The following is a 22839-nucleotide window of genomic DNA, read 5'->3' on the forward strand; positions in this document are numbered from 1 at the left end:
CTAAAAAAAGGCAGTAAAACTTTCTTAAGAACATTCCAAAGAATAAAATGATATATTGTGGGGAGTTCCCTGGTGGCCTAGTGGTTAGGATTCTGGGCTTTCACTGCCAAGGGCCTGGGTTCAATCCCTGGTTGGGGTACTGAGATCCCGCAAGCCGTGTGGTGTGGCCAAAAAAGATATATTGTGTTTGGGTTCCAAAAATGATCCAGGGGGAAAATATAGATAGAACAAGAGTGGCAAAAATAGACCTCTGGTTTCCATTCCTCACATAAGGAGCTTGGAAGTTACCACTGTCCTAACATGTAAAAAGCTGAGCCAACTGAAAAATCAACAACTCTTTTAGGATCTGTAAGCATAGGGGGGCCCCACATTTTTGTGAACTTTACCTCCAGGAGCCAGACCAGGTTCTCACAGTAAATATCACAGAAAAATTCCCCTAGTGCTTCCAGCAGTGGGAGGGGGAAAAAGAACCATTTGAAATAGGCCACAGCGCTCTGTTCTTTTTAACAAGGCCTGCCTTCAGGGGAAACTAGTTAACCAGAGCCTAACCTGCTGGGGCATTTTCAGAGCCTACCTGACCTGGGGAAGGGAAATACACAATTCCAGCCCACTCCAGCCATCTTGTCCTACCTAAGCCGGGTGGTGGGGGGTATGGGGGTAGGAAACTGAGAAACTTGTGAAGTTCACAGTCCAAAGGCATAGGCTCGCTGCAAAAGACGATGAATCATAGCACTGTACAACACCTTCCCTCCCCTTACACCTTATCATCATATTACTAAAGGCCTATTTACAGTAGCTCCTTTTACCCAGTACATCATGCCTGGCTATCAAGAAAAAATTACAAGGCATACCAAAAAGCAAAAAATGCAATTTGAACAAGCATCAAAACCAGACACGGCAGGGATGTTGGAATTACCAGACCAGGAATTTAAAACAAAAGTGGACATGAGCTGGTGATGGTCATAGTTAGATGACCAGGTCATTACACAATTCTGTCTACTTTTATATGTTTGAAAATTGACATAATAAAAAGTTAAAGGAGGTTCTTGGTCAAAATAACTTGGAAAAAGAAAACAATGCTTTAAACTCATAATTTAATTGGTCTATTTCTAGAAGATTAATAGGAATTCTGTACTAAATTCCTTTGCTAAATGGAGCACAAATCTCTCTACTTGAGGACTTTAAATGATATGTTTTCATATTATTGCAAACCTGAAGGGTGAAGCAGTTTATATATTGGTGCCAAACAATACAGCCATCTTGGTATTGATAACAGATACACAAATTATCACACTCCTCATTTAAACGTTCCTTTAACTTGAAGTTGATATAAAAGTCCCATGGGACAGGTTGGGAAGATACCTGTAAGAAAATATATTTTAAAAATAAGAGTCATTAGAATCTATGGTTATAGTTGGCAGAATGAAAACATTCCCTCCAGCCCTTCCTATATCCCAACAGAAATGATAGTAAAGGGATATTTTAAAAGGTAGAAATCTATAATAAAGGACGGAGCAGCAGGAAATTCTGAAAGCTGGAAAGAGAATAATAAGAGGTAACAATCCACTTAACAGACCCAAGAAAGGTGATTCTAGCAGTGGAGAAAGCTGAAAGCAACCATATTTATACTACAAGACCATCTCCCTATAATATAAAACTGGTGGCACTAATTACCTATAGAAGTAAGGGTGAAGGTGGAGCTAAAAGAGGGGTGGTTGAACTCTGTAAAGAGAACATCAGTCCCCAGACTCCCCTCCTGCTCCTGTAGCCCAGCCTAGCCCTGCCTCTCTCTCATTCTTGAAGACCAGAAGTTTATTCCTAGAGAATATAAAACAGAAGGGCTCTGGACTAGAGGACACCGTGCATTGTTGAGGGTGGGAATACCACATGGAGAAGAGGAAAAAGTTTATTATATGTCAAATGTTAAGATGCATCTTCCTGCCCCTCTACTCTCCAGACTAACTTCCCCATGCAGCTTTCAGGAGGCTAGCAGCCAGGATTACATGCTCTAGGCAGGAAACCAGAAGTTTTCTCTAAGGAATCTGATAAGCTCAAAAGACCCAAAGATTGAGGATTTTCCAACAAAATGGCCAAGTGAGATCACTGTACAGTGAAGCCTACAGCTGTCAAGGTCCCACCATATAACAGAGCTTTCAACTGGCTTTCTAGCATCCCACGCTTAAATATGAAGAGACAGCCAAAGACTTGAAGAAAGCCTCTAATATGAAAGACAGAGATCAAAACAGACAAAAGGAAACAGATGATGCAGGGAGAATAAAAAAATTAAAGTATCATTAATATACTCAGAGAGATAAGGAATATTTCATCTTTGAAACGAAGAACAGAACGCTACAAAGAAAGAACATTAAATACATGATAAAAGAAATGAAAAACCCAGTAAAAAGACTGAAAATAAAGTTGACAAAACATTCAGAAAGTAAAGCAAAAAGACAAAGAGAAAATAGGAGAAAAAAAGATAAGGGTTTTAAAGAATCTGTCCAGGAGACCCCAAATCCTAATAAAAGGAATTCTAGAATAAGTGAACAGAAAAGACTGGGGGGAAGAAATAATTTTTTCTTTGAAGATAATTTCTCAGAACTGAAGGAGCCTCCAGATTGAAATGGCCATCAAGTGCCTAGCACATGGGTGAAAGTACACTTTTACCACAGCATGTAATTGTGAAATTTCAGAATGCTGGGGACAAACATAAGATCCTACAAGGATCCAGAGAGAGGGGGAAAAAAAAAATCACAGAGAATGGCAAAAGATTTTAAAAGCAAGGTTAGAAGCCAAAAGCTAATGGAGCTTATCTTCAAAATTCTAAAGAAAAGAAGTTTTGAACCTAGAATTCTAATATCCAGCCAACCTACCAATCAAATAAAGATGTGGAATAAGAAATTTTTTGACATGCAAGGTTTCAAAAAATTTACATCCTATGCATCCTTTCTCAGGAAGCTACTAAAATATGAGGACTTAAACCAAGAAAGAAAAAGAAAATGGGATCCAACGTAACTAGGCATTCAATATAAAAAAGAGGTCATGTGAATCCCTGGAATGATGGTGAATGGAAATTTCAAGGTAATATAGTGTGTGTGTGTGTGTGTGTGTGTACGTGTCAAGCCTAGAATGTAACTTGTCCAGATTGGAGTGAGCCAAAAAATTTCAGATGTCCTCAAAAAGATAAAATTGATGTAACACCTGACATGTTTGGACACATTGAGAGATTTATACAATACCCTCTCATTTTTTCTTTTTTTTTGCGGTACGCGGGCCTCTCACTGCTGTGGCCTCTCCCATCGCGGAACACAGGCTCTGGACGGGCAGGCTCAGCGGCCATGGCTCACAGGCCCAGCTGCTCCGCGGCATGTGGGATCCTCCCGGACCGGGGCACGAACCCGCGTTCCCTGCGTTGGCAGGCGGACTCTCAACCAATGCGCCACCAGGGAAGCCCTACCCTCTCATTTTTGATATCTCATCTTGGCATATAATGGTGAGTGATTTCTTTATGCATCACTGACTTTCCTATAAGGAAGCTTATAGACTATGAAAAGGATCTTATGGTACCATGGGGTCACAGTTACTGCTTCAACCAACATTATTTACAAAGAAATTGAAATGACAGAGAATCAGTCCCACCTTTATTATGGTTAACTCTGCAGAGTTTCTTGGCGTCACCCAGAATAATTTGTAGTCTTCACATATCAGGTATTGTTGTTTAATGCAATAATCCTCATTATCTGTTGAGAAGGTTTGATTCCATTTCAAAATCACTGTGAATATATATAGCCCCCTAGCTTTTACTTCCTGGCTTAAGGGCTAAAGGCACTCACTTTATATTTGCCAGTTAGTAGCATCTAGAATACTTTTCAAAATCATTTGTTAAAAACTGAAAGAGGGGATAAAAAAATTGAAAGAGGGGAAGACAGAATTCCTATTGTTACTGGGACATGAACTTATCAATGTGTCAACTCCTATAATGTTGTTTCTTACATTCTAGAAATATTGATTGTACTTAAGCATCAAATTCAAGTACAAATAATCACTTGCTTGTATACTGTCATACACAAAAGGACATGCATTCAACGATACTTACCTAATTCAATTTCCTTCTCTATTTCTAAATTAGGCATTGGTTTATCTTCTACAAAAAACTCTGTAGAGGTACTCAGCTCTGGTAGCGATTTTAGTAGCTGTCTGCGATACTGTGAACACCAGGGTGACTGAGTAGGGCTGTCTGCGGGAAAAAAAATGTTCAAAAAAAATTATTCCAAAACTTAAAATGGGTATTATAACAGAGGAGGGGGGGAAAAAAACCATGATTGCATGATCAATACTGCTAACCTAACAAGACTCATCTATCTCAGGTCTTTATGATACCGAATTCAGTTAGTACTCACTTATTCTAGAGATTTCACAATTTATGGCAACTTTTCTAGAGAAGAAATACTTATACCTCAGTTTGCTCTGATAAATAAGTGTTCACTGGACATGGATATAGATATTTGTTTACAAATGGTATATATGAACCTACCTGCAGTCTCACTAGTGAGCTCCAGTTTCTCAGGAATTTGAAGACATTTGATGGAGGAGGTGCTTGTAACTGAGGCAGAAGATCCAGAGAACCCAGAGGAGTGTGTGGCTTCACCGCTGTCTTCAATAATTGGGCTGAAAGAACCACAGATGAGTCAATCCTCAAGGGGGTAATTTATATCAACTTATCTTTATTATACTTTTATTTGCTATTCAATAGCCTCAATTTTAAAGTCCATTATTTTCCTGAAAAAAAAAAAGATTCATAATCAGAATCTAGGTAGCTTTATCTACTCTGGTTGAAAATCAATGCCAAGCATTAAATTTATGTTTTATTAACCTAATCTATAGGAAATGCCTTCTTCTACGTCTATTCTAAACTGACTGAGAAAAACTAAGACACTAACTTCCTTCCTCTTTATCCTTTCTTTGGACTTTTTAACTCTTCAATAAGCAAAGGTCAAGAAAGAAAAAGCGAAATTATTCAAGGTGAATACATGCTAGAAAATGTGAAAAAAGTTTGAAAATACAGTTTTAAAAGTACAAAATGGCAAATTAAAGAATATTCCTGGGGTTCCCTGGTGGCGCAGTGGTTAAGAATCCACCTGCCAATGCAGGGGACACGGGTTTGAACCCTGGTCCGGGAAGATCCCACATGCCGCGGAGCAACTAAGTCCGTGCGCCACAACTACTGAGCCTGCAAGCCACAACTACTGAGCCCACATGCCACAACTACTTAAGCCCGTCCTGGAGCCCATGCTCCACAAGAGAAGCCACTGCAATAAGAAGCCACGCACCACAATGAAGAGTACCCCCACTCGCCACAACTAGAGAAAGCCCGCACACAGCAATGAAGACCCAAGGCAGCCAAAAATAAATAAATAAAATAAAATTTATAAAAAAGCAGCTTGCTCCTTAAAAAAAAAACAAAAAACTATTCCTAAAACTGGAATAAGTTTGTTTAAATCAGGTGGCTTTTAAATATAGAGAGATCACAAGGCTTAGTCCCTGGCTCTCTATGCCATTCCCCCCCTCTTCTTTATTCATTTCTACCTCTCTATCAAAAGATATTTTAAAAAACATGTCTCCAGTGGAGCCAACATGGCTACCAGGAGGACGAGAAATTCGTGTCTCCTCAAAACTAGGGCACCTACCAGGCACTGGTGGGGGACCACAGACATCTCAGGGGACGGGAGGAACCCCCAGCCACCGGGTAGGATGTGAGGTGTGGGGGGAGTGAAGGAGGAAGAGAAGTGGAGGGGGACCAGACTGGCACCCCTGAGGGGCAGCTGGGGGAGGGTAAGGGATCCCACCCCAAAAGGGGGAAACTGGGGAACCATTAGGAGGGCAGAGGATCAAAAGGGAGCATGGCCATGTTTCCACTGCCCACTTGGACCCCCAGGAACCTGCTGAGACCCTGGGCCTGATCCTCTCCCCACTGAGGCCCTCTCCAGACGCACGGGTCCTGAGGGAGTGGGAGGCAGGGAAGGGGGAGCAAAAGTAAAGGTTGGACTTCAGGGACCAACACCCCTGAGGGGTGTCTGGGGGAGGAGGAGTTCCTACACCCAGCAGGACCCACCCATGGTTAGGGGTCCAGTGGCCCAGTGGGGGGCGGGTGCGGGAGACCCTGGCAGAGACCATGGGGGAGGGGCATGAAGAAACGGAAGGTAACACGGCCAGTGCCTTCCCTGTCCACTTAGGCACTGGGAAGCCTGTTGGGGTCCAGGGCCTAATCCTCTGCCCTCAGAGCCTCCCTCCTGCCCCCGAGAGCCCAAGCCCTGCCCCTACACCCTCACTCAGGGCTCTACCTCCAAACTCCCGAATGCCACACTCTAGAGGTCCTTCTTTCCACGTGCTGCCTACCCCCTTCAGTGCAGGTCCTAAGCAGAGGCCCCGCCCCATGCTTGAACGTTGTCCCGCCTTGGCCCCACCCCATGCTCAAACGTCACCCCCATGCCCTAGGTCCCGCCCCACCCTAAACCCCACCCCCGCCTAAACTCCTCCCCCAGAGTCAAGGCTTTTTTTCTTTTCTTTTCTTCTCTTTTAGATTGGGTTCTGTTTTACCTTGTTGATTCACTGCTGTTGATTCTTTTGTATTTTTATTTTTCTTAATAAACCTTTTATTATTCTAATTTTATTTTATTTTTTACACTTTATTAGTGATCTCTCCTTTTGGCTTCTTTCCCACCCCACCCCCCTTTTTTTCCTTTTTTTTCTGCTGTGGTTTTATTTTGCCTTGTTGCAGTTGCTTCAATTAGTTTATTTTTCCTAATATATTTTATATCTTTCTAATTTTATTTTGTTTTTTATTCTTTGATATTGTACTGCTCCTTTTTTTCTTTCTTTCTTCCTTTTTTTTTTTATCCTGCCACAAAGCTTGTGGGATCTTGGTTCCCAGGCTGGAGGTCGGGCCTGAGCTCCTGTGATGGGAGCTCCGAGTCCAAACCACTGGACTAACAGAGAACCTCAGACCCCAGGGAATATCAATCGGAGTGAGGCCTCCTGGAGGTCCTCATCTCAGCACCAACACCTGGATATATCCAACTGCCTGCAAACTCCAGTGCTGGACGCCTCAGGCCAAACGACCAGTAAGACAGGAATACAACACCACCCATCAAAAAAAAAAAAAGAAAAAGAAAAAGAAAAAGGACAAAAAAACTTGTTACAGACGAAGGAGCAAGGTAAAAACCTACAAGATCAAATTAATGAAGACGAAATAGGCAACCTACCGGAAAACGAATTCAGAATAATGATAGTAAAGATGATCCAAAACCTCGGCAACAGCATGGAGAAAATACAAGAAACATTTAACAAGGATCTAGAAGAACTAAAGAGCAAACAGTGATGAACAACACAATTACTGAAATTAAAAATACTCTAGAAGGAATCAATAACAGAATAACTGAGACAGAAGAATGGACAAGTGAGCTGGAAGATAAAATGGTGGAAATAACTGCCAGGGAGCAGAATAAAGAAAAAAGAATGGGGCTTCCCTGGTGGCGCAGTGGTTGAGAGTCCGCCTGCCGATGCAGGGGATGTGGGTTCATGCCCCAGTCTGGGAAGATCCCACATGCCGCGGAGCAGCTGGGTCCGTGAGCCATGGCCGCTGAGCCTGCGTGTCTGGAGCCTGTGCTCCACAACGGGAGAGGCCACAACAGTGAGAGGCCCTCGTACCAAAAAAAAAAAAAAAAAAGAAAAAAGAATGAAAGAATTGAGGACACTCTCAGAGACTCTGGGACAACATTAAACACACCAACATTCGAATTATAGGGGTCCCAGAAAAAGAAGAGGAAAAGATAGGGTCTGAGAAAATATTTGAAGAGATTATAGTTGAAAACTTCCCTATCATGGGAAAGGAAATAGTCAATCAAGTCCAGGAAGCACAGAGAGTACCATACAGGATAAACCCAGAGAAACACGCCGAGACATATATTAATCAAACTATCAAAAATTAAATAAAAAGAAAAAATACTGAAAGCAGCAAGGGAAAAGCAACAAATAACATATAAAGGAATCCCCATAGGTTAACAGCTGATTTTTCAGCAGAAACTCTGCAAGCCAGAAGCGAGTGGCAGGACATATTGAAAGTGATGAAAGGGAAAAACCTACAGCCAAGGTTACTCTACCCAGCAAGGACCTCATTCAGATTTGACAGAGAAGTTAAAACATTTGCAAACAAGCAAAAGTTAAGAGAATTCAGCACCACCAAACCAGCTTTACAACAAATGCTAAAGGAACTTCTCTAGGCAGGAAACGCAAGAGAAGGAAAAGACCTACAATAACAAACCCAACAATTAAGAAAATGGTAATAGGAAGATACATATCGATAATTACCTTAAATGTAAATGGGTTAAATGCTCCAACCAAAAGACACAGACTGGCTGAATGGATACAAAAACAAGACCCGTACATATGCTGCCTACAAGAGACCCACTTCAGACTTAGGGACTCATATAGACTGAAAGTGAGGGGATGGAAAAAGATATTCCATGCAAATGGAAATCTAAAGAAAGCTGGAGTAGCAATTTCCATATCAGACAAAATAGACTTTAAAATAAAGACTATTACAAGAGACAAAGAAGGACACTACATAATGATCAAGGGATCAATCTAAGAAACTATAACAATTGTAAATATTTATGCACCCAACATAGGAGCACCTCAATACAGAAGGCAAATGCTAACAGCCATAAAAGGGGAAATCGACAGTAACACAATAGTAGGGGACATTAACACCCCACTTTCACCCATGGACAGATCATCCAAAATGAAAATAAATAAGGAAACACAAGCTTTAAATGACACATTAAACAAGATGGACTTAATTGATATTTATAGGACATGTCATCCAAAAACAACAGAATACACTTTCTTCTCAAGTGCTCATGGAACATTCTCCAGGATAGACTATATCCTGGGTCACAAATCAAGCCTTGGTAAATTTAAGAAAACTGAAATCATTATCAAGTATCTTTTCCGACCACAACGCTATGAGACTAGATATCAATTACAGGAAAAAAACTGTAAAAAATACAAACACATGGAGGCTAAACAATATGCTACTAAATAACCAAGAGATCACTGAAGAAATCAAAGAGGAAATCAAAAAATACCTAGAAACACAAGACAATGAAAAGAAGATGACCCAAAACCTATGGGATGCAACAAAAGCAGTTCTAAGAGGGAAATTTAAAGCAATACAATCCTACCTCAAGAAACAAGAAAAATCTCAAATAAACAACCTAACCTTACACCTAAAGCAATTAGAGAAAGAAGAGCCAAAAAACCACAAAGTTAGCAGAAGGAAAGAAATCTTAAAGACCAGATCAGAAATAAATGAAAAAGAAATGAAAGAAACAATAGGAAAGATTAATAAAACTAAAAGCTGGTTCTTTGAGAAGATAAACAAAATCGATAAACCATTAGCCAGACTCATCAAGATAAAAAGGGAGAAGACTCAAATCAATAGAATTAAAAATGAAAAAGAAGTAACAACTGACACTGCAGAAATACAAAGGATCATGAGAGATTACTACAAGCAACTATATGCCAATAAAATGGACAACCTGGAAGAAATGGACAAATTCTTAGAAAAGCACAACCTCCTGAGACTGAACCAGGAAGAAATAGGAAATATAAACAGACCAATCACAAGCACTGAAATTGAAACTGTGATTTAAAATCTTCCAACAAACAAAAGCCCAGGACCAGATGGCTTCACAGGCGAATTCTATCAAACATTTAGAGAAGAGCTAACACCTATCCTTCTCAAACTCTTCCAAAATATAGCAGAGGGAGGAACACTCCCAAACTCATTCTATGAGGCCACCAGCACCCTGATACCAAAATCGGACAAAGATGTCACAAAAAATGAAAACTACAGAACAATATCACTGATGAACATAGATGCAACATCCTCAACAAAATACTAGCAAACAGAATCCAACAGCACATTAGAAAGATCATACACCATGATCAAGTGGGGTTTATCCCAGGAACGCAAGGATTCTTCAATACACGCAAATCAATCAATGTGATACACCATATTAACAAACTGAAGGAGAAAAACCATATGATCATCTCAACAGATGCAGAAAAAGCTTTTGACAAAATTCAACACCCACTTATGATAAAAACTCTCCAGAAAGTAGGCACAGAGGGAACCTACCTCTACACAAAAGGCCATATATGACAAACCCACAGCCAACATCGTCCTCAATGGTGAAAAACTGAAACCATTTCCACTAAGATCAGGAACAAGACAAGGCTGCCCACTCTCACCACTATTATTCAACATAGTTTTGGAAGTTTTAGCCACAGCAATCAGAGAAGACCAAGAAATAACAGGAATCCAAATGGGAAAAGAAGAAGTAAAACTGTCAACTGTTTGCAGATGACATGATACTATACATAGAGAATCCTAAAGATGCTACCAGAAAACGACTAGAGCTAATCAATGAATTTGGTGGAGTAGCATGATACAAAATTAATGCACTGAAATCTCTTGCATTCCTATACACTAATGATGAAAAATCTGAAAGAGAAATTAAGGAAACACTCCTATTTACTACTGCAACAAAAAGAATAAAATACCTAGGAATAAACCTACCTAAGGAGACAAAGACCTGTATGCAGAAAACTATAAGACACTGATGAAAGAAATTAAAGATGATACAAACAGATGGAGAGATACACTATGTTCTTGGATTGGAAGAATCAACTTTGTGAAAATGACTATACTACCCAAAGCAATCTACAGATTCAATGTAATCCCTATCAAACTACCAATGGCATTTTTCACAGAACTAGAACAAAAAATTTCACAATTTGTTCAGAAACACAAAAGACCCCAAATAGCCAAAACAATCTTGCAAAAGAAAAACAGAGCTGGAGGAATCAGGCTCCCTGACTTCAGACTATACTACAAAGCTACAGTAATCAAGACAGTATGGTACTGGCACAAAAACAGAAATATAGATCAATGGAACAGGACAGAAAGCCCAGAGATAAACCCATGCACACATGGTCACCTTATCTTTGCTTTGGGTAGTATAGTCATTTTCACAAAGTTGATTCTTCCAATCCAAGAACATAGGAGGCAGGAATGTAGAAAGGGGAAAAGACAGCCTCTTTAATAAGTGGTGCTGGGAAAACTGGACAGCTACATGTAAAAGAATGAAATTAGAACACTCCCTAACACCATACAGAAAAATAAACTCAAAATGGATTAAAGACCTAAATGTAAGGCCAGATACTATAAAATTCACAGAGGAAAACATAGGCAGAACACTCTATGACATAAATCACAGCAAGATCCTTTTTGACCCACCTCCTAGAGAAATGGAAATAAACACAAAAATAAACAAATGAGACCTAATGAAACTTAAAAGCTTTTGTACAGCAAAGGAAACCATAAACAAGATGAAAAGACAACCCTCAGAATGGGAGAAAATAATTGTAAATGAAACACCTGACAAAAGATTAATCTCCAAAATATACGAGCAGCTCATGTAGCTCAATATCAAAAACACAAACAACCCAATCCAAAGATGGGCAGAAGACCTAAACAGACATTTCTCCAAAGAAGATATACAGATTGCCAAAAAACACATGAAAGAATGCGCAACATCACTAACCATTAGAGAAATGCAAATCAAAACTACAGTGAGGTATCACCTCACACCAGTCAGAATGGCTATCATCAAAATACCTACAAACAATAAATGCTGGAGAGGGTGTGGAGAAAAGGGAACCCTCTTGCACTGTTGGTGTCAATGTAAATTGATCCAGCCACTATGGAGAACAGTATGGAGCTTCCTTTAAAAGCTAAAGCTAAAACTAGAATTCCTATATGACCCAGCAATCCCACTACAGGGCATATACCCTGAGAAAACCGTAATTCAAAAAGAGTCATGTACCACAATGTTCAATGAAGCACTATTTACAATAGCCAGGACATGGAAGCAACCTAAGTGTCCACTGACAGATGAATGGATAAAGAAGATGTGGCACATATATACAATGGAATATTACTCAGCCATAAAAAGAAATGAAACTGAGTTATTTGTAGTGAGGTGGATGGACCTAGAGTCTGTCATACAAAGTGATACAAGTCAGAAAGAGAAAAATAGATACTGTACGCTAACATATATATATGGAATCTAAAAAAAAAAAAAAGGTTCTGATGAACCTAGGGGCAGGACACGAACAAAGTCACAGATGTGGAGAGTGGACTTGGGGACATGGAGAGGGGGAAGGGTGGGCTGGGACGAGGTGGGAGAGTAGCACTTACACGAATACACTACCAAATGTAAAATAGATAGCTAGTGGGAAGAAGCTTCATGGCACAGGGAGATCAGCTCAGTGCTTTGCGACCACCTGGAGCGGTGGGATGGGGAGGGTGGGAGGGAGACGCAGGAGGGAGGGGATATGGGGATATACGTGTGCATGTAGCTGAGTCACTTTGTTGTACAGCAGAAACTAACACAACACTGTAAAGCAATTATACTCCAATAAAGATGTTAAAGAAAACCAAAAACATGTCTCTAATTGCCTATTTGAAATTAGCATCAACCTACTCTACCATTATTTTAACCTCAATATTAAAGGAAAAATAAATGCCTCGTCTCTACCAATCAGGTACACTTTGCTGAGTTTTCTCAAAGATACCATATCCGGCAAAATTTACTTTTAACCCTTAGAATCAAATCAGATACTAAATCCCATTAACACTTTATCTGGAGGAGCCCAGCTGTCAGGTAAAGCACTTAGCACAGTACCCAGCAGGTAGTAAAAGCTTCATAATTGATTGCTATAACTGACAAGCACACACAGAATAAGAAAGCCCTCAAACAACCTGATTTGTACAACCTATAATCACTAGTCACCTCAGCTTCTTGATGCTGAGAGTTGGATTGTAGATAGTGCCACAAGCAGTTTGCTGGTCCTCAGAAGTCTTCACATCTAGGTCCTCTTCCTGCAACAGTCTCTCAGGATCAGAAGGGAGATCCTTCAAGGATATTATCTCATGAAAAGGAGTGGATGCAAAACGAGCTGCTCTAGCGAAGTCACAAGTGTCTTCTGGGTTAGGACAAATAGTTACATTCCTGAAACCTGTGATAATAGCATCCTCACTCAAGGGCTCAATTCCTGTAAATTCATCCTGAAAAACCACAAAAAACTTAGCTCAAACATTTCAGTGAGCATATGAATGGCCTATCTTTTTTAGTGAAAGAGATACATATTAGATAAGTGATTTTTAACACAGGGTGCAAAAGCATCATATCAGAATCTCTAGAGAAAGACAAATTTAAAAAGCACATCATTACATTTGAGGAAAAAGGTTTTGTATTATGAAAACAGCAAATTATATTTCATCAAAAAATACACTGTGAGGATTCTCCATACAAAGGAAAAATACTGGACAATGTTTTTTTCCCAACCAATTTCACCTAGGAACTAGAGGACTAATGCTATTTTTCTTCTGGCTTTGGCCTAGAATATGTTCCAATAATCTGCTATCCTCCTAGCTTTTAAGTCTTTTTCTTTGACAAATGTTTAATTTCTATTTTATTTCTTAAAGGTAATTCATGATCATGGTAGAAAATATGGGAAAAAAAGTATAAAATAATGGAAAACATTTAAAATACGCCTTTGTCGCCATAAAAAAAATACACCTTTGTCTTTAAAAGTAATACAGGTATATAGTTTTAAAAAGTCAACTAGTTTAAAAGGATATATAGTGAAAAAGTCTCCTTTCCACACTTGATTCCCCCTGACGTCTCCACTCCAGTTACTACTCCCCAGAGGCAACTGCTATGACCATATACATCTGGTAGGATACATGCACAAGCATATTCTATGCATTTAAAAAAGAGGTTTTAAAACAAGTGAAATTATAGCATCTATGCTAGTCTATATTATTCCTTCTCATTATATTTTTTAGTATATTTTCTGTGCTATTAAAAATTCTTTAGAAACATGATGGTAACATTGTGGGTTTATCAGAAGTTGACCTAATGTTTTAGGTTATCCCCTGTTTTTCACTGTCATAAAACTATTTTAAATATTCTTGTAGATTTAAATCTTTAAGAATATGTTAACTTTCTTAGGAATAATTCATAAAAGTAGAACTATCAGGTCAAAAGGGTAATTGAACACTAAGTGTCTTTATACATACCGCCCTCAGAGGGATTGTACCATTTTATACATTTACCTGAAGTACACAAAAGTGCCTATTTCATTTAACCCTTATAGATACTAGATATTAATTTTCTAAATCATTACCAATATGATATATACTCTGAATTTCTGACTCAACATTATTTAGTAGAGGTGAGACACATCTAGAAGAAACAATAAGTGAAACTAAAAAATTGTAAGATTAGAGTAAAATAGATGTCTGCAGTCTAAGAATACATTTTATGCAAATTCTACTTATGGCCCTATTAGTTTAGACACTTTAAATTTTTTTTTTTGGTAGGGGAAAGAATCCTGGTAGGTACCTATTAACAAAATTCAAGTAAGAGGTTTAAGACAAAAAAACTAGATTGAGACTTACCCCTTTAATAATTTAGTCCATCCTTGAACAGCTGTACCTAGAACCACTACCTCCAAATCTAGCCTATCCATCTATTCTCTGGTGGTATTCTCCAGAACACAGTATGTAAAACTTACTCTTCTACATCATTATCTTTTCATAGCAGTCAGTGGACTACCTATATTAGAATTACCTGGGAAACTATTTAAAACAAATAAAAATACATGCTTGGGTTTTATCCCTGGAAATTCCAATTCAGTATAGTTGGAATGGGGCCTGAGCACCTTTAGTCATAAATGGCTCCCGAGGTTCCTCTGGGTTGCTGGAAATTTTCTGTATCTTGACATGGGTGAAGACCGCACAGATATTCACATATATAAAAATTAATATTTGTGCAGTTTATGAATATAAAATATACCTCAATAAATAAGTAAACAAAAACATGTTTGAGTCATTCCCTAGGATGTGGAGAATATACTGTTTTAAATCAGTGTTTTAAATCACTGTAGCTACTGATCATGTCTCCCCTTAAAAGTCTTCAGATTAAACATACTCAGTTCCCTTCAATCTCAAGACAAGTTTCCAGATGCTGGTTTAAGACTTCAATGAAATGTCACTGATAAAGTTTATTTACTTTGTCTTGAATATCTACACAGGGTCTTTTTTTATCCTAAGTATTATCATGTCACTAGTCCACAGTGATTAAAATAAAACATTACTACAAAAAAAAAAGGTTGGTTCACATAACTCTTTCATTGCCAATGTTTCATAAACATTTTATAAGATCCTTGGCTTTCAAGGCAGTGATTTTTCCCCCACTTTAAAAAACTGAGATATAATTAACATACCAAAAACTTCACCCTTTAAAAGTGTGCATTTCAGTGGTTTTTAGTATATTCATAGGGCTTTGCAACCATCACCATCTAACTCCAGAACATCTTCATCACCTCAAAAAGAAACACCATATCCATTTGTAGTCACTTTCCAACCCACTCTCTCCCTAATCCCCTGGAAATCCCTAATCTACTTTCTGTCTTTATGGATTTGCCTATTCTGGACATTTCACATAAATGGAATCATACAATATGTGTTCTTTTGTGTGTGGCTTCATTTTAGCAGTGTTTTCAAGGTTCATTCATGTTGTAAGATATATCAGTACTTCATTCCTTCTTATGGCTGAATAATATTCCATTGTATGGATACACAACGTTTTGTTTATCCATGCATCAGTTGACGAACACTGGGCTGTTTCCAGTTTTTGGCTATTATGAAAAATGCTGCTATGAACATTCATGTAAAGCTTTTTGTGTGAAGATATGTTTTAAATTCTTTTGGATATATACCTAGGAGGGAATTGCTGGATCATATGGTAACTCTATGTTCAACATTTTGAAGAACTGCCAAACTGTTTTCCAAAGAGGATGCATCATTTCACATTCTCACCAGCAAAGTATGAGGGTTCTAGTTACTTCCCATCCTCACCAACACTTGTTATTTTGTCTTTTTGATTATAGCCATCCTAGAGCATGTGTGCAACAGTTCACTGTGGTTTTGATTTTCATTCTCTGATAACAGATGGTTTTGAGCGTCTTTTCATGTGCTTATTTCAAGCCAATAATTTTCATTTTAACCCTAAACTTTTGTGAGAATTGAATGAAACTATCCACTAGTCCATTTATATAAACTTAGGGATATTGCTCCTTACACAAACATCTGGAGATACATCCTCATTTGAGGTGATGCTTTCTGAAGTTTTGAGAACTGCAAGGGGTCTTCGTTGGGCTAAAACCCGTGGGGGATCTGCAGAGGGACTGGAAAAAGACATATTTCATTTAGCAATTTTTCTCTTAACATAGATAACAGTAACCCCCTGTTTCATCCTCATTTATAATAGAAAACTTTTAATTGTCAAAACAAAACAAAACCAAAAAACCCCTCAAACCTGATAGTCTTTTTTTCTGAAAGAAGAAATTCATCAAAAACGGAGAAAGGTACACTGGAACCTATAGAAAGAGAGACTAAATTTACACTCTTAAGAGTAAATGCCCTACTTTTCAAGACAACTAGGTCAATTAACATTTTTGCTGTTTGAAAGCATAAAGACAATTTTGTTTATCTTTTATAATAAATAATTTCAAATATATAAAAGTAGACATCATTTAATAACAATTACCTAAATATGGATGATCTTGTGTCATCTTTATTTCCCACTACTACTCCCCCAAACCTAACCCAATTCTGGATTATTTTGAAGCAAATACAAAACACCGTATCATTGCATATATAAATATTTTAGTACATATTTCTTAAAGAGATAGCCTCTTTTTAAAAAGCATAATCTCAAAACATGATCATACCTATAGAATTAACAATTTCTGTATTCAAATATCCAGTCAGAGGTTTCACATTTTACCAAAACTTTCTAGAAAGTTTGAATTAGGAATGCAAAGTAGATTCATACACTGTGACTAGTTGAAATGCCTCTTAAATTGCTTTTATTTTATAGGGTTTTTGTTTTTGCTATTAATTTTTTATTTTAGAAACTGGGTTGTTTGCCCCATAATGCTGGATTTTTTGCCAATTATATTGTTTCACATGTTCTTCTATGCTTTGCATTTCCTATAAATTAATGGTTAGAATTAGAGGTTTAATCAGATTCTACTGAATTTTTTTAACTACTTATAGATGGATATTCATGTTTCTACCACTTTTAAAATGTTTCTGAAAAGACAACAAATTTGAATATAAAATAGCTTTAGTTTTAAGCTTTCCCCCCTCATTCTTCCAAAAAACCACTTTCCACTCTTGGCTGCTGGGTACTACTGATATGCTTAGCTAGAGTACACTAACTAAAGCGGAAGATTATTTTGCAGTTAGTATAAATTTAAATTACATTTAAACCAAATATTTTAAAGCAATGAGTTATTTTATAAAAATATTCTTTCAAATGTCTAACATATCTTGAATCATATGCTTATAACTGAATTCCATGATTCAAATATAACAGTACCTTAGTCCCTCTCTCTGCTTTCTTTCAAATCCTTTTACCACAACCAAGAAAAGTATTTACACTTATTACATAATGCCTTTGTATCAGTAAGTTCTTCATGAGATTGTCAAATAAAACTCACTTTTAGAATGAGGCTGTTCTTGCCAAATGTTTTCTGCAAGTGAAGTTTCCCTGTGAAGAAATTTGTTTTAAAACATGTGCTTAGTACCCACAGAAAGAATTATTTAATTCTTAAAAGTCCAAGAGGTCTTTTTATTAAATATAATCTTCTTCACTCTAAGATAAAGAAAATATTCTAGTACCATTAAACCAAATTCTTTAAGATAGAACCTTCAGTCATTAAAATTGTCATAGAATTATATTTGATAACAGATGTTAAGTTATATTAAGTTACATTAACAGTATAAGCAGATTACAAAATGGTAAGCTTTCATTTTTATAAAACAAAACCAAAACAACAAATAAGAATATACCAATGTTAATACTAGTCATCTCTTGGTAGTAGAAATGGGTGGTATTATCATTTAAAAAATTGTTTGGTTGTTTTTATAAGAAACATGTATTTTTTTTAATGGAAAAAAGCCAGCACCCAGACCTCCCTCATCAGCATCAAAGCTTATGTTGTGACAAAGACTTGGAAAAATCATGTCTCAATACTATAAAAGTTAAGGAGACTTCAAGTCACTAGAGAGTCAAAGGTCAGTTCTAGATGCCCTCCTATAAGCACCATCCCTCCCACCAATGCGGTCCTACCTGGCACAAGAGTTTACTGGGCAAACAGAATTGCATAGAGCCATTCCTGGTATTTCCTGAGACTCTGAAACAATTCGCAGTTCAGCTGTCTCCTTTGTAGACATCTTCTCTTCTTGCTATTTGCATTAAATAAACAAAATCAATGTGTCCCTCCTATATAGAAAATGCTACCTATTCTCAAGTTTTAGTGCCAAAATTAACTTTACTATACTCTTCCCCTAGACATATATTAACCACATAAAATGTCTGTACCACAAAAGTTCTTCCCAATAATTTATGTTCCCAGTATAAACTGGTACTGTTGTACTCAACTGAGTAGTGGCACGGAAATACACACTAAATTTCTTTAGCTAATCTCATTTTAATGGAACATAACCAGAATAAAAATCTAAAGTAAGACGTAACAGAATAGTGATTTAGAGTATAACTAAGAAGTCAATAGTCAATAAATTGCATCACTTATATGCCACAAATTCCATTTGAAGTCACCTGTTAAAATTACTTTCCTGCTCAACTTTACTGATACTAATAGCAAAGAAACTATCAGAAACTGAGTGGGTCTGACAGGACTTTTTACTTTCTATATTTTTATATTGTTTAAATTTGTTTCAATAAGCATTAGTTGTACGTATTGAAAAAGAGAATGACCTGATCACTTGCTCTTTCTTGCTGAGTAGTTTGGATTTCTTTTAGCTTCTTCTCCATCTCTTCAATCTGCTTCTGCATTTCTGCTCTCTTCTCTGCACTGGTCAGTAGCTCAGCTAGAAACAGTGAAGTTGGCTGAGGCATTACTCCTCAGAGCAATTTATCCTGTCAAAAACTGTCTTTGGGGCTCATGTCCTCAACGTATGTTAATATTACAGATGAGAATGATACAAATGGAGCAAAGCCCTCAACTTGAGGTCTAGGTCTCTATTATTATTATTTTTTTTTTTTTGCGGTACACAGGCCTCTCACTGTTGTGGCCTCTCCCGTTGCGGAGCACAGGCTCTGGACATGCAGGCTCAGCGGCCATGGCTCACGGGCCCAGCCACTCCGCGGCATGTGGGATCTTCCCGGACCAGGGCACGAACCCGTGTCCCCTGCATCGGCAGGCGGACTCTCAACCACTGAGCCACCAGGGAAGCCCCAAGGTCTCTATTATTTATTCAGTCAATAAAAAATAGAATATCTATTATGTGCCAAGCACAACTTTAAGAATTTAGGTTTTAGTGGTACATAATACAAAGTCCTTGGTCATGTGATGCTAACGTTCAATTTGGGACAAACACAGAAATTAACAAGAAAAATCAGTTTTAAAAATAAAACTAAATAGGTGATGTGAGAATGTGTCACTGGGTAAGGGGATGGAGGTCAGGGGCTACTTAAGACCAGAGATCAGGGAAGATCGTCTAAGAAAGTTACATTAGAAAGCTGTAACCTGGATGAAAAGGGGCCAGTCATATAAAGATCTGGGGAAAGATTTTAGGCCAAAGGACTAGCTGGCACAAAGGCCCTAATGCAGGAACAAGATTATTGTGTTCAAGGATCCAAAAGAAGGCCAACATGATTGTAGCACAGATAGAGGGAACAAAGTAAAAGATGAGGTTGGAGAGGTAGGCAACGGCCAAATCACGTAGGGGTAAAGACACTGTACTGCATTCTAAGACAATGAAAAAACACTGGAGAATTTTAAATAAAGGAGTGACATGATCTGACTTCTTTTTTTTTTTTTGCGGTACGCGGGCCTCTCACTGTTGTGGCCTCTCCCGTTGCGGAGCACAGGCTCCGGACGTGCAGGCTCAACGGCCATGGCTCACAGGCCCAGCCGCTCCGCGGCATGTGGGATCTTCCTGGACCGGGGCACGAACCCGTGTCCCCTGCATCGGCAGGCGGACTCTCAACCACTGTGCCACCAGGGAAGCCCATGATCTGACTTTTTAAAAAAGATAATTTGCTGTGAATAAAATGGACTGTGTTAAGGCCAGAATGAGGGCAGAAAGTCTAATCGCAGTAGTCCAGCTAAAAGACTGTGGTTTCGATAGAGGTAATAATGGGAATGGTGATAAATAAAAGATTTATGAAATTTCTTGGTGGTAAAGTTGATAGGCTTATTCATTAGATGTGGGGGAATGGTAAAGAAAGAGGGATCAGAGATGACTTCTGGACTTTTTTTGGCTTGAACCAACTGTGTGCATGGGTATGCCTTTTACTGAGATAGGGAATCCTGTGGTACATTTGCATATTGGGGTGTGGTTTGTGACAGAAATCACTAACTTTGTTTTTCTTTATTTATTTGGCTGCACCAGGTCTTAGTTGCAGCATGCAGGATCTTCCTTGCGGCATGCGGGATCTTTTAGTTGAGGCATGTAGGATATTTAGTTGCGGCATGCAAACTCTTAGTTGCAGCACGTGGGATCTAGTTCCCTGACCAGAGATCGGACCAGGGCCCGCTGCATTGGGAGTGCAGAGTGTCAGTCACTGGACCACCAGGGAAGTCCCAGTAACTATTTTTGGTTAGGTTGAGTTTAAAATGTCTATTAGGATAGCCAATAGATGCAGGCAACTAAATGTGAGTCTGCGGTTCAGGTGAAATGTCAGGGATGGGGATATGAATTTGAGAGTCCATGGCTTGAAAACAGTATTTAATCTATTACCTAAAGATAGCTGTTGAAAGAAAAGATAATTGGGATACTTCAGAACTCTCCCCTGGGCCTCAGGAAGAGGTCCTGAATGAGAAGAACAGGAGTAAAGGAAACTGAATGGGAATACACATCAAGGAAGAAGCCAAGAGAAGCATTTCATAAAGTAGTATTTCATCAACTGTGCCAAATGAAGCCAAGAGGTCAATAAAGATCAGGACTGAGAAAGAGCCATAAGATTTGGCAAAAAGGAGGTTTCTGGTCACCGTGATCACTGGAATAGAAGGGATGCTTGAGGAAATAATAGGCAGCAAAAGATGATTACAATTCCCCCCAAATTTTGCTGTGAAAGAGAGTATAAAAACAGGGTAGTAGCTAGAGAAGAACTGAGGATAATGGAGATTTTTTCTTTTTCTTTTTTTTTAAAGAATGGGGACATTAGAGTATATATGTATAAATTAGTGAGAATGGTTTAGTAAAAAGGGAAAATACTGGAAGGGGAAGAAAAAAGGGCCACTCCTTTGATAAGAACATAGAAACATTAATTTTTTTAAAAAATTTGTTTATTTATTTATTTACTGGCCATGTTGGGTCTTCATTGCTGCCCACGGGCTTTCTCTAGTTGTGAGTGGGGCTACTCTTCGTTGGGGTGCACAGACTTCTCATTGCGGTGGCTTCTCTTGTTGCGAAGCATGGGCTCTAGGGGCGCAGACTCAGTAGTTGTGGCACACGGGCTCAGCTGCTCCATGGCACGTGGGATCTTCCCAGACCGCGGCTCGAACCTGTGTCCCCTGCATTGGCAGGCAGATTCTTAACCACTGCACCACCAGGGAAGCCCCAGGGAAACGTTAATTTTAACAGAAAGAATGAGTGTATAGGTACAGACTGCAGATATGGTAGATTTGGTGGAAGAAAATGGAGTTACCATTACATTCCTTCTATTTTCTCAATGAAATTAGAAACGAGATTATAGGTGAGGAGGGACAGGGATGCAGATTTGAAAATATGAAAGAAAATTAAATTAGTTGTTTAGCAGAAAGAAGAAATTCACCTACCAGGAAACTAGAATGATTGTTAGGCACTGGTAAATGCTCATTTGAGATTTGTGGTCAAGAATTTAAAATGACTAGACAGCTACATGTAAAAGAATGAAATTAGAACACTCTCTAACACTATACACAAAAATAAACTCAAAATGGATTAAAGACCTAAATGTAAGACTGGACCGTATAAAACTCTTAGAGGAAAACATAGGAAGAACACTCTTTGACATAAATCACAGCAAGATCCTTTTTGACCCACTTCCTAGAGAAATGGAAATAAAAACAAAAATAAACAAATGGGACCTAAGGAAACTTAAAAGCTTTTGCACAGCAAAAGAAATCATAAGCAAGATGAAAAGACAACCCTCAGAATGGGAAAAAATATTTGCAAACGAAGCAATTGATAAAGGATTAATCTCCAAAATATATAAACAGCTCATGCAGCTCAATATCAAAAAAACAAACAACCCAATCAAAAAATGGGTGGAAGACCTACATAGACATTTCTCCAAAGAAGACATACAGATGGCCAAGAGGCACATGAAAAGATGCTCAACATCATTAATTATTAGAGAAATGCAGATCAAAACTACAATGAAGTATCACTTCACACCGGTTAGAATGGGCATCATCAGAAAATCTACAAACAATAAATGCTGGAGAGGGTGTGGAGAAAAGGGAACACTCTTGCACTGTTGGTGGGAATGTAAATTGATAGAGCTGCTACGGAGAACAGTACGGAGGTTCCTTAAAAAACTAAAAATAGAATTACCATATGACCCAGCAATCCCACTACTGGGCATATACCCAGAGAAAACCATAATTCAAAAAGACACATGCACC

At 38.4% G+C, this 22839-nt stretch overlaps 1 protein-coding gene across 3 annotated transcripts in view; it reads right to left on the reverse strand.

The window, feature by feature from the left end:
• Positions 1-22839, reverse strand: part of BUB1B (BUB1 mitotic checkpoint serine/threonine kinase B) — a 57559-nt gene that overhangs the window by 6710 nt on the left and 28010 nt on the right. For 2 of the 3 annotated variants that reach the window (XM_004274006.4, XM_049705135.1), the window contains exons 10-19: positions 18981-19093; positions 18333-18448; positions 17701-17750; positions 16512-16572; positions 16275-16380; positions 12918-13192; positions 4532-4665; positions 4094-4234; positions 3637-3737; positions 1213-1362 (exon numbers count right to left, since the gene is read on the reverse strand). In XM_004274006.4, the coding sequence (XP_004274054.1) occupies positions 1213-1362; positions 3637-3737; positions 4094-4234; positions 4532-4665; positions 12918-13192; positions 16275-16380; positions 16512-16572; positions 17701-17750; positions 18333-18448; positions 18981-19093 (1247 nt within the window). The remainder of the gene's footprint in view (positions 1-1212; positions 1363-3636; positions 3738-4093; positions 4235-4531; positions 4666-12917; positions 13193-16274; positions 16381-16511; positions 16573-17700; positions 17751-18332; positions 18449-18980; positions 19094-22839) is intronic. The other variant, XM_049705144.1, reaches the window with a different exon arrangement.

This window comes from Orcinus orca, chromosome 2, assembly GCF_937001465.1.
Source record: "Orcinus orca chromosome 2, mOrcOrc1.1, whole genome shotgun sequence".
In the NCBI taxonomy this organism is placed as follows: domain Eukaryota; kingdom Metazoa; phylum Chordata; class Mammalia; order Artiodactyla; family Delphinidae; genus Orcinus; species Orcinus orca.